An 18044-nucleotide genomic window follows, 5' to 3' on the forward strand; every position below is an offset into this window, starting at 1 on the left:
GAACCTCTGGAACTCCTGTAATTTATTTGTAAGATGTTGCTTCATTCTTGTAATACTGCTGCTGACTTATTAATGGACAGCACTAATGCATATGTTGATACTGCTGCATGTCGTAGATCCTAGAAGAGAGAGAGGAGGTAGGCACGAGAAACGCGGAAGTGACGTCATTGATAAGTAACTAACTGTCGATCTTCCGCCGACTAGCCAAGCGGACAGAAAGTCGCTCCGATTTCCCCCACACACAAAAAACCACTCCTGGTTGTCAACGCAGACAGAGCCGTCGCTTCTCCGAGAGGTAAACACCACCGCCCTTGACCTGCGGGATTAAACGCAACGGTTGTGTAAATGTCGATGTGGTCCCGAGCTCCACAGGGCCTTGTTTACATCTCAATCCCCGGGCTTGAGTGGGTGAGAGGCTGCGGCACAGCGGGAGACAACGATAAGGGGGATGGCTAACGATACTAGCTCCTATGTTGGACATTTTAGAGACACAACAAATAACATTTTCTCAAAAGCTTGGGCTAGTTTGCTCTGCGAGTTACCCACCGGTTTGACTCGTGCGACTCGCGGGTTGGGCATGTCGTGACTCCGCTGCTGAATATAACGTTTACTAGCCCGGAAGCTAATCCGGCTAACGGTAAATTGGCCAGCCGTTTTGTGTATTTGACTTAACCCCCTGTCCTCCCTCGTCCTCGTTGTGTGTACGTCTGCACCGAAATCGTACCACCATGCCGATGTCCAGCAACAACCAAGCCGGGGTGTTTTTTTACATTATTTATTATTTTACGTTGCTTAATCTGTGCCCCAGTCCTCTGGCTCCCCATCCCCCAAGACGGGCTATCACACCCAGTGTTGCTGAGTCGCCGTGAGACATTAGCGAGATGTGTGTCACCCAGCTGGCTGCCTATTTTTAGCCTGGACCGGGCGGAATGTCGCTGGTCTGGGACCGGGGCCGGCTAACCTTGTTTTATATCCTGCTGGATATTTTTTGCGAAGTCACATTGGAATGACTGCTCGGCTCCGGTGTCTCGAAATGAGCCGACAGTGGTGTTGACGTTTGTATTATCTTCAGGGTATAACGTTACGTTAACTGTTACTTTCCTTTCAAAGTCATTAGACTCGTATTATGTGGAGACGTTTCAGCAAGGAGAAAATCCAATATCCAATCACATTAAAACAAGCACAATAGAACAGTGATACCACTGTGGAAGGGAACCCCCATCCTGACAAAGACATGCATTAAGGGCATGCCACTAGTGCTGTACTAGCAATGCTAGATGCATGCAAAGGATTGTGATTAGTCTGTCAACGGACCGAGTAATGTTGGAGTGGAACAAGGCAATACACATCATCCAATCTGCTTAAATATGTGCCACTGCCATAGTTGCCACTGTGATGTTATTACTTTAGTCACTCATACTTAATATTTGTATGTGTCTGTTACTTTGCTTGGTGCTGCTATAAACAAATCCCCCCTGGGGATGAATAAAGTATCTATCTATCTATTTATAACTGACTTATTCAAGTATTTTGGAAGTAATCTCACACAGCTGAGCTGTGTAAAACGAGCATAATAATAATAATAATAATAATACATTTGTTTTATAAGGCGCCTTTCAAGGCACTCAAGGTCGCCGTACAACATATTTAAAAATCTGACACAATTTAAAAAGCAGCACAGTTAAAAGCAGAACAGTTTGCAGCAGAGCAACCCAGAGGGGAACACGTCAGGCATAGGCCTGCCTGAAAAGGTGGGTTTTGAATAAAATGATAGAGTCAATGTTTCTGATGTCAGGGGGGAGGGAGTTCCAGAGGCGAGGGGCAGAGCGGCTGAAGGCTCTTGACCCCATGGTGGACAGACGAGCTGGGGGGACAGTCAGGTTGATGGAGGAGGCAGACCTGAGAGACCGGGTGGGGATGTTGATTTGGAGGAGGTGAGACAGATATGGAGGGGCGAGGTTGTGGATGGCCTTGAATGCATGGAGGAGGATCTTAAAGTCAATGCGGTGTTTGATGGGGAGCCAGTGGAGTTGTCGTAGAACAGGGGTGATGTGAGAGATGGAAGGGGTCTTGGTGATGATGCGGGCAGCAGCGTTCTGGACCAGTTGGAGTTTATGGAGGAGTTTGTGGGGGAGACCAAAGAGGAGGGAATTACAATAATCCAAGCGGGAGGTGACAAGTGAGTGGACCAGGATTGCGGCGCTGTTGGGTGTGAGTGAAGGGCGGAGGCGGTTGATATTTCGGAGGTGGAAGTAGGCAGACCGGATGGTGGTGTTGATGTGAGTGTGGAATGACAGTGTGCTGTCGAGGACGACACCCAGACTCTTAGCCTGAGGGGAGGGGGAGACCGAGGAGTTGTCTATTGTGAGGGCGAAACTGGGATGCTTGGTGAGAGTGGACTTGGAGCCGATGAGGACAACCTCGGTTTTATTGCTGTTCAATTTGAGGAAGTTTGAGGTGAACCAGTTTTTTATTTCCTGTAAACAGGCACAGAGGGAGGGGGGCGGGGAAGTGGAAGAGGGTTTGGAGGAAACATAGAGCTGGGTGTCGTCCGCGTAACAGTGGAATTGAATATTATGTTTGCGGAAAATGAGTCCAAGTGGGAGGAGGTAGATAATAAACAGGATAGGACCAAGGACAGATCCCTGGGGAACACCGGAGGAGAGGAGGGAGGGATGTGATGTGAATGATTTTAACTGAATGAACTGAGTACGGCCAGAGAGATATGAGTGAAACCATGAAAGGGGTGTATCTGAAATTCCAATGGAGGCTAGACGGTCGAGGAGGATGGTGTGGGAGATGGTGTTGAAGGCGGCGCTCAGATCGAGGAGGATGAGGATTGATAGTAGTCCAGAGTCAGCTGCCATGAGGAGGTCATTTGAGATCTTGATGAGGGCGGTTTCTGTGCTGTGACGGGGGCGAAAACCGCATATCGTGCTTCATGTTCTGGGGCTCTTTAAAAGAGATCCGCAAAAATAATTAGACTACAATTGTAGACAAAGTACATGTATAGATGTATGTGCCTACCCCGTGCCACCTTTTATAACATCAATCTAGTCTTGCTTTGCTGTGCAAGAATCTTTAATTCCAATTGAGACAGGCTTTCCTGTCCTGCTGTGTGTCCAGTATTACTTACCGGTTTGTCATATAATTAACTACTATTGAGGTTTGTCCGTTTCCCTCATCCCTAAATCCAAAGCATCTTCAGCTAATCCTCTAAATCGTGTCTTAAGGCTTAACCCATGCCGTGCGTCCTACACATGTTTATCAGATCTACATTAAAAAAAATAAATACAGGATATATGAGCAAGAGCTGATTTTAAAGTCATGTGTATGTCCAAAACTAGAAACAGAAGTGGGGTCGCAGAAAAAGATTCACACTAAGCAGATTCTGATATGATGATCTGTAATAACAGGTCAAGTGCTTTGTAGAAAAGGCAGGTGATGAAAGGCACAGACAAAAGTTTAGCAACAACTGACTGGTAACGTTCTAGCTTGTGTTGGCCTGCGACAGAATATGTTTTGCAAATAAATGATCTGTAAGAAGAGTCCGGTTTAGAAAGGCTCCAAAAAAATGCAACAGAATCCATTGTATGGTTGATTTTCTTTTCTTCTAAGGGCGTGTAATCTATGAGCAAAACAGGACAAATGTTGTTGCCCTCCACAGAGTGACTGGTGTTGTTATTTCATTAATAGACATGTATTATTCGTGGAACATTAGAGACGGTTCAGACTTTAGTCCAAAATCAACACTACTTGGTACTTGATACTAGCCACCCTGCTTAATCTGTCCGACGGCTCCATTCAGGGGAGTTGCTTGCAGACTGCACTATTTAAAAATGGGTTCAGCCTGGTCTGTGAGCTCAATTGGACCAACATTTATTTTCAGAAATTAGTACCCAAAATACTCAGGTGATATTGTCATTAAAGACTCCAAAGTATGTAAAACACCACCTCTGTTGTTCTGTGTGGCTTTGTCAATATGATATAATGTGCATCCATATGCCACATGGACAATTGAATATTACCAACTAGTAACATACCTTTCAGACAAAGTGTTAAAATAAAGCGTCTCCCAAAGTGTGCTGCCATCTGTGGTCCAGAAATACGTTAAGTGGAGTCAGAAGGAGACAGTCTACAGTACTCTAAGGCACTCAACATTTTAAATTGCATAGAAATACCCATTTAATAAATCAATGTGAGATATTAAGAAAACACAGCACAGTGTGATTCTGAACTTTGGACATGACCCAAAGAAGTAGTAATGGGATCAGGACTTAATTCCATTGTGTATTATGTGTGTGTAATTATTCTGTAGAAACTCTTAGTTGGTACTGTACGAAATACAACGCAGATATTTTGTATACTGACCTTTTGGATACAGCCACGTGTGCGTGCGAGCGTGAATAAAGTTTCTGTGCTCAGCAGATCCAATTAACGTCCCCAGTAGTGATAATGCAACACGTTGGGCATCCTGTCAATGACGGAGCTTCTTTTTGGAGACTGTACGATTATTTGGAGATTCCTCTTACCAATACACAACTTTTAAGAAGTTCGTAGACATCTGCTAACGTGGAAATGTTAAAAACAGCCCGAGCAAATAAACTCCAAATTTCCATTTGATTCCTATCATGGAAAAGTGTTCACTATGGTTATTAATATGAATAGTACAAGTGTGAAAATATGTTTGAGAAGTTGGGGAACATTTACAGAAAATATGTGTAGAGTGAACAAAGAATTTTATTTTTAAATTAACTTTATGTACACAAAAATAAGCTATAATCAACAACTTTGATCATGTATTTTTTTTCTTCCTACTTTTTCCTTTGTTCCTGCACTTCTTTCTTTCTTTTCCTCTTTTTCTCGCGCTCTTATTTATTTATTTCTTCATTTTTTCCTTTCCTTCTATTCAGCCTATTTCCCCTTTTAAGATCAGCCTGTGACCAGCTTTCCAAATGAGTGACGGGGAGTGTGACTTCTTCTGCTTCTTTCGCTGCTGCTGAGCAGGAAGGCAGGGTGTCTACTAGCGGTGCCAGGGAGACACAGCGAGGTGTCTCTTCAAACAACCCACTTCCACCAATTGAACCACTTGGATCCGACAGGTAGGCGGGCCGTCTGCTTGCCCGGGTGGTCGATTCAATCGACTGGATGTCTGTGGACATGAACAGCCAGGCGTCGGACAGCAACGAGGAAGACTTTGGGGTGAACTCTGAAGATGAGGACGACGATGGCGGAGAAGAGGAGGAGGAGGAGGAGGATCAGGGCGACATCTCAACCTACTATGAGGGGGTGGCCAGTGACGTGGAGCAACAGGGCGCTGACTCCTTTGACCCGGAGGAGTACTTGTTCACCTGTCTGACCTACAAAGAGAGTCAGAGGGTGTTGATAGAGGAGGTTAACACTGTGGCCGCTGCACTGAAGGTGAGTTTGTGTCTGTAGCTTGGTTGCAGGATGCTGCACTCTCATAACCTTGAGAACCAAACAGAAAATTATCTTTGTAGTATTTTGAAAAAGCAAGATCTGAAATTGGCACTGCAATACAGTTTCATCTCAACGGTTGTGTACAAAATGGGACTGACTTCTTACAAATCACGGCACACTTTTTATGACCACGTTTAAAGCAAAGTAAGGCTTTTGACTGTGTTGCATAAAACAGTAATAAGAACCACACTGACCACAATTTTTTTCTTAAAATCGGACCACGTCTGGTTCCTCTGATTGGCGTCAGTAGGTTAAACCATGTTCTCCTTGTCCATGATTAGGGAAGCTGTGTGAAGTAGAACATACAGTTCAGTTGTTCCCATTGACATATTCCCATTTGCTGCTTCTGTCACAAGGTGATTGCACATGTTTTTAAAGGGATTTCATTAAAGCTCACTCATGGTTATAAAATAGGTATTCATGCACTGAGACTTTGTATCCAATTTAAATAAGTGATCACAGAATAATTGGGGGGGGGCTTGATAGAACGTTGGCTTCACTGTTGTGGGAAAACTTGACTATCAGGACTTGCTGTACATCTTTAAGTGGTTGAAACTCACTTGGTGACCAACTTGAATGATGACACATGCTTCTGAGTTGCTGATGCATTTGTTCCCAAATTATGCACAATGACCTTTCATGCTCTGCGGTGAAAACCCCTTTTGACAGAAGACGTTTCGACTCCAGTATAAATGATCAAACGAATGTGGAGTGAATTAAATTTAGCTGCTTCACTTTCAGGGTGTCTGCTGGCTCACTGTCACGAGGCACATGGATATAGCAGAACCCTCATTACTGTTGTGAATAACACTGTGCTTCATCGCAGATGTTAACTGGATGGCACAGCAAGTCACCTACAGTGCATCCAGTTTTCTAGGCTGCAAATTAATCGACACAAACGTGGTGTTAATGGAGTCAATGCAGCTTTTTCCAAAGTGATGCCTCAAATAGCTTATTTTGTCTTGCCGGTGATCAATAAAGCAAAAGATATTACATTTCTAACTGTATAAGACGCACGCAATGCTTCGATTTACATTTGAGAAGCTGTGTTTAGCAAACAAGGTTTTTATTTAGCTTTTTTTAAATGTCATTGAAGTTATTTCTTTTGGAGACATAATCAAATAATTGTTTCAGTTTTACTGTTACATTTGTATTGTATTTTATTGGGAAGATGCCATGGTTGTTCTGTAGCCAAGTATTGCTATCAGGGTTCACAATGGGGTGTGAATCGTGAAGGGTTTCCTTCCAACAGTTTAATATATATATATATATATATATATATATATATATAAAATGAATGAATGAATGCAACATTCACAGCGATCTGTGTCTCTTTGTCTCGTTCTCTCTCAGGTTTTACCAGCGGTAGCAAAACTGATCCTGGTGCATTTGCACTGGAAGATTACACAAATACTGGACAGGTATGTCTCTTCTGCTGATCCCCCCCCCCCCCCCCTTTACTTTTTACTCCTGTACCTCTTCCTCCTCGCTCTCTTTACTTTATTATTTCTCTATGTTTTCCCTCATTTTCTTTCTTTCTCCACCTCCATTATTTGCACTGCAGTTTGATATTTTTCTGTCTCATCTTTGTATGACCCATTGTTCTATCATTGTCCCGCCCCTCCCCCCCACCCCCCAGATTTAAGTCCAACTCGTCTCTGCTGTTGTCAGACGCGCTGGTCCAGCCCAGCAGCACCTGCAGATCAGTCGCTGTAAGTAATAAGCCACGTGCAATAAAAGAGGACTTGCTCACTCATTGAGTACACAGCTTTCATGCTTTGTTCATACTTTTGTATTCAGATGTGTGTGTATTTATTTATTTTTTACATCCTTCATTTATTGTGACCCAGCTAATAATTACTATAAACTGTTTATTGGTTTCCAGCATGATTTCTGTGGCATTCAGCCTTCCTTTGTGTGAACACAAGTAAAAACTAACAGGCCACTCACAATATTGTGTTACAGCTACAATAAAGAAATATGATCCATGACAATGTTTTTCACTTTGAATAAATCAGTAGTTTGAACCTAGAATCAATATTACGTTGTTTCTTGTCACTACTTATTCACAGAAAAGTAACTGTAAGGACATTTGACCATTGTCATCTGGTGGCAATAATGCATCAGATAATCCATTAAATCTGTTTAATTCATGAGTTGATTAAGAATTAAAGGATTTCAGTAAAGGTAGACTTAAAAATATATTTTTTAAGAAGTAACTTGAGATGGCAATATAGCATCATTTGTAATTTAATGTGCTTGTCAATCAGTTGATTTATTTTCTACTCGTGCTTTACAGCAAGATCCAGATCATGGTGTGGCGTCTTATCAAACAAATATGTGTTTTTTCTGGTTTTATTTTATTTGTCAGTGTCTCAGGGGTTTGTGTGTGGCTCTAGCGCTCCATTGCAGTCATGGGACGTTACGTTCATGGTTTCTGTGTTTCAGGCTCCTCAGTCCCTCCAGTGTGGCGTGTGTCTACAGGTCGTGCGGAGAGACTCCCTGCTGGCGCTGCCCTGCCAGCACTCTTTCTGCAAAGGATGCTGGGAGCAGCACTGCACTGTCCTGGTCAAAGATGGCCTGGGAGTGGGTGAGCAGAAAGTGTGTGTGTGTGGGTGGGTGTGTGAGTTTGTGCTTTTGTGTAGTCGTCAAAGCTTTTATTCGAGTGGGTGAGTGGAGCTTGGTGAGCTCCCAAATGTCTGTTTGTGCATCTGTAGGTTTATGTGTTGGTGTGTGTGTTTGTTTGTGTGTTGGTCCGCTGAGATCACAGTTTCAACTTCTGATCCTTTTTGTATTTTTATATCGCCCTATGCTTTTCTGCCCGACCAGCAGATCCTCAGTCTGGTATTTAGTTTAACAAGGAACGCTTTTTTCAGTCACTTAAGCCGTCTCCTCATGTACGCATTTGATTCAAGACCATTCATTTGTATTTTAATGCATTTTATATCCAAAATCTTAAGTTTTTTCTCAAGCCATGTGACCTGTTTAACTGGTAACCCTGAGATTGCAACAAATGGGACAGACCTTAGAGACGACTTGGCAAAGGAAGATATTTTCAGTCCTCCGGCTCAAATGACCCTTCGGCTCAGCTATGAGCCAGAAATGCTAACGTTATGCTGGCAAGATGAAACATTGCGTACAGTTGACAATAAAAAAAGAAGTCTTATTATTATTATTATTATTATCATTATGTCATTTGACAGTATGTTTAACAACAAGACAAGTTCACTATCCAGTCATGTCAGTGTCCCCATATCAATATTGTCATGAACAAATGTGAGGAGGTCATGTGTGCCGAGTTGAATAGTGAATATGATGCCCGATGGCTGATGTGCGTCGGTGACTTCAAAGGGGCCGTGTAATCGTCCGTCTCGCCGCTCATGCGTTGCAGTCGCCACCGTGTGCTGTTTTTCAGGATGAGGCACTGAAGGACTACACTCGTTGTTGTAGTGAAGATATACAGATTGATCAGAATCAAGTGTTTAACAGACCATGGTGTAAGAGGTAAAATTACTCTCACCGGGTGTAAAATGCACCTGGCAGGCATCCTCCTACCTATGATTATTTGTGTATCTGAAAGTGCGTATGTCAGCAGGAGTGTGTGTGTGTTTTAAAGTGCGTAGTTGTGTGGGAACACAAGTGCATTTTGCATGTGCTTATATGAGCATATTTGTATGCTGTAACCCATTGTGTGTCCCTGTGCCACTTTCGAGCAGTCTCTCTGATAAAGGCGATGCGCGTAACCGAGTCCTTCAGAGCCTGATCAATCTTTCTCTATCGGCTGTACGAAGGACGCTTTTATGATGAAAGATGACCCCTAAATGTTTTCTGGGTCACTGTAATTCGAGAACGTAAATCAAACGCAACTGGAGGAACTTTTTCAGTCACAGACCAGGTTTAAATGACGGGCTGTGTGTGTGTGTGTGTGTGTGTGTGTGTGTGTGTGTGTGTGTGTGTGTGTGTGTGTGTGTGTGTGTGTGTGTGTGTGTGTGTGTGTGTGTGTGTGTGTGTGTGTGTGTGTGTGTGTGTGTGTGTGTGTGTGTGTGTGTGTGTGTGTGTGTGTGTGTGTGTGTGTGTGTGTGTGTGTGTGTGTGTGTGTGTGTGTAAATGTATCCTTCGTAATACATTTTTGTGTGTGTGCAGGTATCTCGTGTATGGCTCAGGACTGTTCCCTGCAGATGCCGGAAGACTTTGTCCTGCCGTTGCTGCCAGGAGAGGAGCTGAAGGACAAATACAGACGCTACCTCTTCAGAGACTATGTCGAGGTGTGTGTGTGTGTGTGTGTGTGTGTGCGTGCTAATCTGTTTGCTCAGATGCTGCACCACGGTCTGCATTTACAGCAAATGAGACATTTGAGACACGTGGAAAGGAAATGAGGGGAGAAAACTTGGTGCGTGTGTTTTCTTTTTCTTTTTTTAGCAAGTGAAATTGTGAAGCATTAGATCTGAATGCTCCCTCCTGCTGTTGTATCACTCCCATCACTGTCTGTCTCACCAGCTGGGTTATTGTCTAAATATATTCATCAAATTAGATATTGGGGTTTTCTCAAAGGATCATTCACCAACGTTTTCACAACATTTCCAGTTTAGTACCCAAGTTTTCTGCGGGACTAATAATGACATTACATACAAACACAACCAGAAACAATGTCTCTGGTGCTCTGTAAATATCCACAGAACACATTGTTAAATTCATCAAGTCTCCCCGACTTCTTTTTTTGGGTGAATTGACCTTCGAAGAAGCGTCTCATGATCATCATTGTCACGGTGCAGCTGTTCATTTTGTGAATTATTACTAAAGCTTTCTCTCTTTCTCTCGCAGAGTCACTTCCAATTGCAGTTATGTCCCGGTGCCGACTGTCCCATTGTCATCAAGGTGGAGGAGCCCCGGGCGCGCAGGGTGCAGTGTAGCCGCTGCAGTGAAGTCTTCTGGTAGGACACACGTGTACACACAAAACGAGCATGCGGATTTCTTCTTTAACAAAGCAAAAGTTAAACGTAATACAACTGTAGTTGGGCACATTTCTTTGCCTGCCAGCTGGCTTTTATAACAGGGTTGTATTTATTTATCTCACAGGCTCTTTTTTTGATGGTTTATCCAGTAACATTTTGATCTGGTCCAAGAATAAGAATACATTCTTTAGAGAAAAACTGATTTAACAAGAGCTGAATGTAAGCAGTCCATTTGACAGATGACCACACAGCGGATGAAAGATAAATGTTCCACTCGTTATGTCCAAACGGTGTTGATGGTGAATGAAGTCGGCTGAAGCGAATGGTTTCTCAGTGTCTGCTACGTTGAATCGGAGCTGAATTCTCCTGCTGCAAAATCGGTTGCTGTTCCTGCGTCCATTGCCTTGGTAGTTCTTCCTTTCCTTCTACTAACTACTTCAGCTTGTATAAGCCAGCATGGCACCATGCACTAGATGCTGCTCAAAGACGGAACTTCCAACTGTAAAAACAGGAAAAATGACATCCCAAAAATATGAGTGCATAGGAAGTTACGGACTGTGCAAACTACTCCGCATTTTCCCTGAAGTAAATGAAATGCTTATTGCCCACAAAGTTCCCTATTCATTGAAGCGTTGTAAATGATCTGTGTGGTTTCAGCTGTATTTGTGTGTGTCTCTTTCTCCCTCTCAGTTTTAAATGCCGTCAGATGTACCACGCGCCCACGGACTGTGCCACAATCCGGAAATGGCTGACAAAATGTGCAGATGACTCTGAGACGGCGAACTACATCAGCGCACACACTAAAGATGTAAGATGGACCTGTACATGTACACACGCATACACGTGCACATACAACAGCGTTGCTGTATCAACATGCACACGTACTGTCGTTTTGTACACATGGACAAACAAATATAAATGCATATCACTTTTTGTCTGCAATACAGTGCTGTAACCTGTCCCTTAAAAAAGGTTTTATTTTTTTCTGATTGGATCATATTTGTATGTGCTTTTCTACTCTAGTGTCCTAAGTGCAATATTTGCATTGAGAAGAACGGAGGGTGCAATCACATGGTGAGTCAAAGATGAAAGTCTCTCTTTCTCGGAACACAGGAAATGCTCAAAATATATTCTGTTTTTGAGAGCTGAAGTTTGCAACTTCAATATATAGTTTGACACATGGCTAGATCTCTCCTAGTCGAATATGTTACCTGGAATGTGCTTATTTTATCATACAGTGTTTAAGCTGCATGTATGACAATGCATTCGTTTTCAGTTGAGCGCTAAATGGTTTTGCATGAAGACGTTCAGCTGCTGATTTGATCAGATTAAGTAACGTTGTGACCTGACGTGGTTGTTTTGTCACCTTTCTGGTTCACTAATTTGACTTCCTCATATGTCTGTTTGTTTTAGCAATGCTCCAAGTGCAAACACGGTAAGTAGTTTGCCTAATAGTTTCACACCTCCCGTCCTGATCCAGTGACCTATGAACTCTGGACCCTTTAGATCCGCCCAGTAGCACGATGACAAAAAAGAAGCCATCAAACGGAAATTCTTAGTGAAAAGTTGTCCTACGAACAAAAGTCTTATTTATATTTGCATTTTTATCTATTCTTGGTGACCGCTGCCATTCTTAAGGGAGCATATAATTGAGTAGATTACCTATGGATACATATATATATGTATATGTAAACATCTGTGTGCCAAGCAGACACAAAAGCGCAGAGGGCCCCATATAGAGCCAGTATTTGGTCTGGACTGTAGCAACATGACTCCGGTATGTAGATATAAACGGCTCAGTCTAAGGTGTATAAATACCCAACAACACAGCCCACAATTCTTATTTTTCATTCCATTCACATTCTTATACCTAAAAGAAAATATACTTATTAATATGATATTGCTTTACTGCCAATAGATCCCTCTAAATGCAGCACACTCCCCTTTTTAAGAAAAGAGACAACCTTTTAGGCTATGATACAAATGTGTCACACAGTACTTATGCCCACTACATGCATATAGTGGGGAATCCAAAGATGTGTGTGTTTGTGTGTCCTGAAAGACTTCTGCTGGATGTGTCTTGGTGACTGGAAGACTCACGGCAGTGAATACTACGAGTGCAGCCGCTACAAAGAAAACCCTGATATCGTCAACCAGAGCCAGCAGGCTCAGGCCAGAGAGGCCCTCAAGAAGTACCTCTTCTACTTTGAGAGGGTGAGTTGTTTTTTCTTTTTCCCCCAGCCGTTTACATTTAGCAACCTTTATTCAGAGCAAAAATACTGACGGTTAAAAAAGGTTTTATTTATTTCCTCCCTCTGAACACACACATGTTCTTTCTTTTGTTGTTGCTTCTACCCAAATGCTGAGAGTCTCAAAACCCTGCTTTACATCAACTAGGAAAGCTTATTTCATTTTCAGTATTGAGGATGATTAAGGTTTACAGCCATTGTCCTGCTGTCTTCCGGGACATTTGTGTCCAAAGTCATTCTCAGCTTGTAACAAGAACATTTTATTGGCACCGACAAAGTCTAGCATAGCGCTCTTGAGCTACAGCGTAACTATTCTTTCTGTATTTTATTCTTTTTGTAATCTTTACCCCTCCAGTGGGAGAATCACAACAAGTCTCTGCAGTTGGAGGTTCAGACTTACCAGAGGATCCAGGAGAAGATCCAAGAGAGAGTGATGAACAACCTGGGAACCTGGATCGACTGGCAGTACCTGCATAACGCGTCAAGGCTACTAGCTAAGGTGTGTGTGTGTGTGTGTGTGTGTGTGTGTGTGTGTGTGTGTGTGTGTGTGTGTGTGTGTGTGTGTGTGTGTGTGTGTGTGTGTGTGTGTGTGTGTGTGTGTGTGTGTGTGGTGTGTGTGTGTGTGTGTGTGTGTGTGTGTGTGTGTGTGTGTGTGTGTGTGTGTGTGTGTGTGTGTGTGTGTGTGTGTGTGTGTGTGTGTGTGTGTGTGTGTGTGTGTGTGTGTGTGTGTGTGTGTGTGTGTGTGTGTGTGTGTGTGTGTGTGTGTGTGTGTGTGTGTGTGTGTGTGTGTGTGTGTGTGTGTGTGTGTGTGTGTGTGTGTGTGTGTGTGTGTGTGTGTGTGTGGTCAGGAAACTGAAAAAAAAAAGTTTTGTTAAAGAATTTAAAAAACTCTAATTAGTCAGCAGTGAGCCTGCTGACTAATGAAATTCAGACATCAGCACCCTTTCAAGGAATTTGGATCACTGGAATGAAAACTTGTGTTTATCAACCTTGACACACTTGGTTCATGTTGTGAAATGTTCTGGAGGAAAAACGATGAGTCACCTGATTGACTTTCTTCTTCAGGATTGGATGATTTAAAAAAAAAAAGAAGAGAAAAAAAAAAAAATATATATATATATATATATATACTCTGTCCTGTGTGTCATGACTTCCATTCTTCTGAGGTTCAATGTGCTCTAGTCGGTGGAAGACCATTGATACAGTGCCTTTCTTTATTTTGACCCAGTCTGACAGTTTCCAAACTTCTTTTGTCTCCAGTGTCGCTACACACTGCAGTATACGTACCCGTATGCCTATTACATGGAGTCCGGCCCACGCAAGAAACTGGTGAGAAACAAACGCCTCTTAACGCCTTTCCATTATTGCAGAACACGCATTGTAGAACAATGTCGGAGCCTTATTGGCCCATCGTAAAGTGCACTTGTACTCAAGGATGAACTGACAATTTCACACAAATGTCTAAAATGAATTAGACCGACGTTGATGTGAACTACAATGTATGTAATTGTAGTTTCTCTGTCCTTCCCTGTAGTTTGAGTACCAGCAGGCCCAGCTGGAGGCAGAGATAGAGAACCTGTCGTGGAAGGTGGAGCGGGCCGACAGCTACGAGAGGGGAGTGGTGGGAGGAGAGGGGGAGCTCAGCGCCAGCGACAGAGGGGTAAGAGCTACTGGATGGATTGTCTGAATTAGTTTTTATAAAGATGCGACTTTGGTGAACCTGACCTTTTTATCTCGCACCATCATCGGGTTAAACATTTAATTGGTCCAATATTTTGGGTTATGATTTAATGGATGCATAACTACTGATGTTCCCATCAGCCTGAGCTTCCCTAATTAGGTAAATATGGTCAATATTGAACCAGCTCATTATGCAAACATCGTCTTTGGCGCCTTTTTAAAATGAGCATTTAGCTCATTTGGCTGTTGACTCAGTTTAGACTTAGTTTATATTTCAAAATGCAAAGGATTTGAGAACAGAGCGAAGGAAACACTTCTGACTTGTCTTGTCTGTTGTTCTTTTTACAGGATCTGGAGAATCAGATGCACATTGCTGAGAAGAAGCGACGCACGCTGCTGAACGGTTTCCAAGACACCTGAAGCTCCATTGCGACTGCAAAGCACCAGCACCTCCCTCCCTCCCTCCCTCCCTCCCTCCTTCCTTACTTTCTTCCTTGCCTCAGATTTTTGCTTCCTTCAATGACCATGCAGTCATAGCGACCCCTCCTTTTTTGCTCCCACACTCGCTCATTCGCTCCTTTCTTTCAGTCTTTCCCTCCTCTTGCTCCCGTAATGCTGCAGGGTCACAGAATGGCACGATTGTATCTCCCTTTCTTCCTCTCATGCTCATGACACACCACATTTACATGTTTTGGCTCCACATCGTCACATTACAGCTTTTCAGATCTGATCATAAAGGTCAAATTTGAAGGTCTTGTCATGCGTCTGAAAACTGTTTGTAAGAGTCAGAGCAGTTACATTATATCCTGGAATATTCATTAGAGAAAAAAAAGATGAAATGATCGAGAAGCTTTTGTTGTTCGGGTTGTGGATGGAGTACATTTTTTGAAGGATACTGCTGATTGTGTATTTGTATTTGGTGGTTTCAAGTAGACCATAATGACTAGGGGGTACTTGCTGGCAGTTGTACCTGTAGTACTTATTGGATTGGCCAGAACCATAGCAACGAATAAGCCAGAAAACATGCAAAGTTGCTTTCCCCGAGCACATTTTTATTTCAGTTACCTCTCCTAAGCTGCACAAGTTTAATTGACATGAATAAAAAAGAAAATTGACAACCGCAAAGATGAGTGAGTAGCTGTGAAAGGTTTTCATGGAGTGTGTGATACTTCAAAATAAAACTTGTCACTGCCCTTTGTTTTGAAACAAACTACATTATCTACCAGGACTGGTGTCAATGGCAGGTTATGGAGACCTTTCATTGTGTTGGTGTGGTTTTTTTTTTAATACTTTTTTTTATTCTCACATAAATGTGTATATGGTGTGTTTACTGTGGAAAAATGGTGACTTCACAGTCCCACATACTCCTTAAAAATATTAGACAGTATTTTCCTAAGTATCATGCATGATCACTGTAACAAGTTGCTGCTGTCACCTACCTGTCCTCCATCCCTCTCCAACTCATATAGCAGAGCCACTCAAAGCTTGATCCCCTGCAGCTGAGGCCAATTAGGCCTATCCCCAGCACCTGTTCCCTGAACCACTCCCCCACACCCTCCGCAGCTGAGCCTAACCATGTCCCAGCCACCACATACCTCCACCGCCCGACTTAGGCCAGGGTGCCATCTGGCCTAACCTACTCGGGTCAGGTCAGTCAAGGGTCAGGTCAGCTCTGCAAAGTTCGGGATGAACCGTCTGTAATAACCCGCCAGCCCCAGAAACTGCCTCACCTCTTTTTTTAAAACCGTCTTCTCCATCCGGCAGAGCGCCATCCTCTTCTCATCCGTGGCTCTTTGGATCTTGTTTCTCGTCACTGTGGCAAGGAGAGACTTGACGTCGAGGTGCGTGACCTCGGTCAAGGTCATTCTCAGGGCCACCTTCACCCACTCGGTGAGGTCTTCACAGGACGGGAGCGTTTGGAGTCCAGCTTATGCTTTCGTCCTGGAAGCCAACGCCAGCTCCAACGACGTCCTTTCCTTCACCAACGACTTCTTCAGCTCCAGCTGCAGTTTCTCTAGCCTCATCTTTTCCATGAAGTCAGAGTCCTTCTAAATCAGCTGATAGCCGGTCATCCCTCTCAGCATGGAGCTAGGGTCCTCTGGTTCTGATTTGATCCCAAATGTGTTGAAGTCCAACATTGTGTTTAGGTTGTCGTCACCTTGATCGCCCTGATGGGATGTAGCTCAACGAGATGCGGCCTTCTCTGATCATTTCTAAAACTCGGTCGGACATGTTTGATGTTCGGTGACAAGCAGCAGGTTCTCCTCCCAGTTTTCCTTAATCAGGTCGAGCACCCCCCTGCGGAGTCCTGCCGAACAAAAGTTCAAAGGGAGAAAATCCCGTGGAGGCCTGGGGAACCTCCCCCACTGCAAACAACAGAGTCGAGCCATTTATCCCAATTACGCACATCCTCGCTAATAAATGTACGGATCATGGACTTCAAAGTCTTATTCAGAGGCTCCACCAGACCATCAGTCTGTGGGTGGTGCAGACTGGTCTGACTCGATTTGATGCCCAGTAACCCGTAAAGTTATCTGTGTTCTTGACATGAACTGAGTGCCCTGGTCAGTCAGAATCTCTTTTGGGATTCCATGTCAGTGCTTTTTTTAAAAGGGGATCCCACGTTTGCGCCAGTGTAATACCTACAGCCCCCCCCCCCCCCCCCCCCCCCCCCAGCACCCAGCACCCAACACCCAAGGACATGCACACGCTTGTGTATAGTTGGTAATGGTCTTTATTTTCATGCAGACTGTCCCTCTGCTCTCTATTCCCGGCACCTGTTCCCTGAACCACTCCCCCACACCCTTCCGAAGCCTAACCACGCCCCAGCCACCACAATCACGTAAACAAAGTACAGAAGAATAAGGTGGATGTATTTAAAGTACCTACTTTTCTTTTAGTTTTTTCTTTGCCAGTGTTTCACAATAAACACACCTTCCACCTTTTGTTTGTTTGTTTGTACCTAACCTGAACTACTACTGCCGGCAAATAGTTGCTAGTCATTTTTCAAGTACAACAACTACTGAAATACCGTTCTTGTCTCTTTACATACTGATGTTGTTGCTTGACTGTGTTCAGCTAGTGTAGATCCAAACCAGTGTGATCCGAACCTCCTCCATACACATCCAACATTTGCGCCTCCACTGATTATCGTGTGTAATCGCAGCCATTCATTCTCTCACTCACACACACACCAATATTGACATATCATTTGCACACACATACCATGCTCACATTGACACGATCACGCTTAAACACTCCTCTGCAGAAAATAAACGTTAACAGTTGATTTGTCTCCTTCCCCCATCTTGTGCTCGCTTCTCTTTCTTTACATTCATCCCCTCACTTTATTTTGCTTTTTTTCTTTGCTTCTTGCTTACATTGTTCACTTTTCTTCTGGAAAATGGCTGTTGATATAGATCGTTTAAAAAAAAATAGGAAAAAAAGAAAAAAATGGTTGTAATTTTCAACAGTTGTACATTAATACAGAAATAGTTACTGAGCGTTTTTAAAATCAGACCCTGTCTCGTGAGTTCATTAACAAACACACAGGAAGATCAAAACCTTAGAAATTGTACTTCAATTTAAATTTAATAAGTGTCAAAGTAAAGGTGATAAGTTCCAACTACCAGTAGGGTGGTTTTTCACATGTGGTAGTTTTTACCCTAGAAAAGAAATGTAC

The 18044-nt window shown here is 43.3% G+C and overlaps 1 protein-coding gene across 1 annotated transcript; it reads left to right on the top strand.

Annotated features, from left to right (window-relative positions):
• The first annotated feature begins 145 nt into the window (after positions 1-145).
• On the top strand, positions 146-17663 carry arih2 (ariadne homolog 2 (Drosophila)). Its single transcript, XM_034536844.1, has 15 exons — positions 146-295; positions 4914-5421; positions 6835-6902; positions 7121-7193; positions 7930-8071; positions 9625-9746; positions 10303-10412; positions 11124-11241; positions 11457-11507; positions 11847-11868; positions 12496-12647; positions 13038-13181; positions 13943-14011; positions 14217-14342; positions 14711-17663. Exons 2-15 carry the CDS (start codon positions 5149-5151, stop codon positions 14780-14782), a joined length of 1542 nt encoding a protein of 513 aa, XP_034392735.1. The 5' UTR covers positions 146-295; positions 4914-5148; the 3' UTR covers positions 14783-17663.
• The last annotated feature ends 381 nt before the right edge of the window (positions 17664-18044 follow it).

The sequence above is a fragment of the Cyclopterus lumpus genome, chromosome 7 (assembly GCF_009769545.1).
Source record: "Cyclopterus lumpus isolate fCycLum1 chromosome 7, fCycLum1.pri, whole genome shotgun sequence".
Lineage (NCBI taxonomy): Eukaryota > Metazoa > Chordata > Actinopteri > Perciformes > Cyclopteridae > Cyclopterus > Cyclopterus lumpus.

Bases quoted from the DNA above. Each gene is read 5' to 3' on its own strand.
- arih2 (XM_034536844.1), top strand. From the start codon at position 5,149: ATGTCTGTGGACATGAACAGCCAGGCGTCGGACAGCAACGAGGAAGAC. The intron at 11,242-11,456 runs GTAAGATGGACC...TTTCTACTCTAG, and splicing joins TCAGCGCACACACTAAAGAT to TGTCCTAAGTGCAATATTTG. The intron at 13,182-13,942 runs GTGTGTGTGTGT...TTTTGTCTCCAG, and splicing joins CGTCAAGGCTACTAGCTAAG to TGTCGCTACACACTGCAGTA.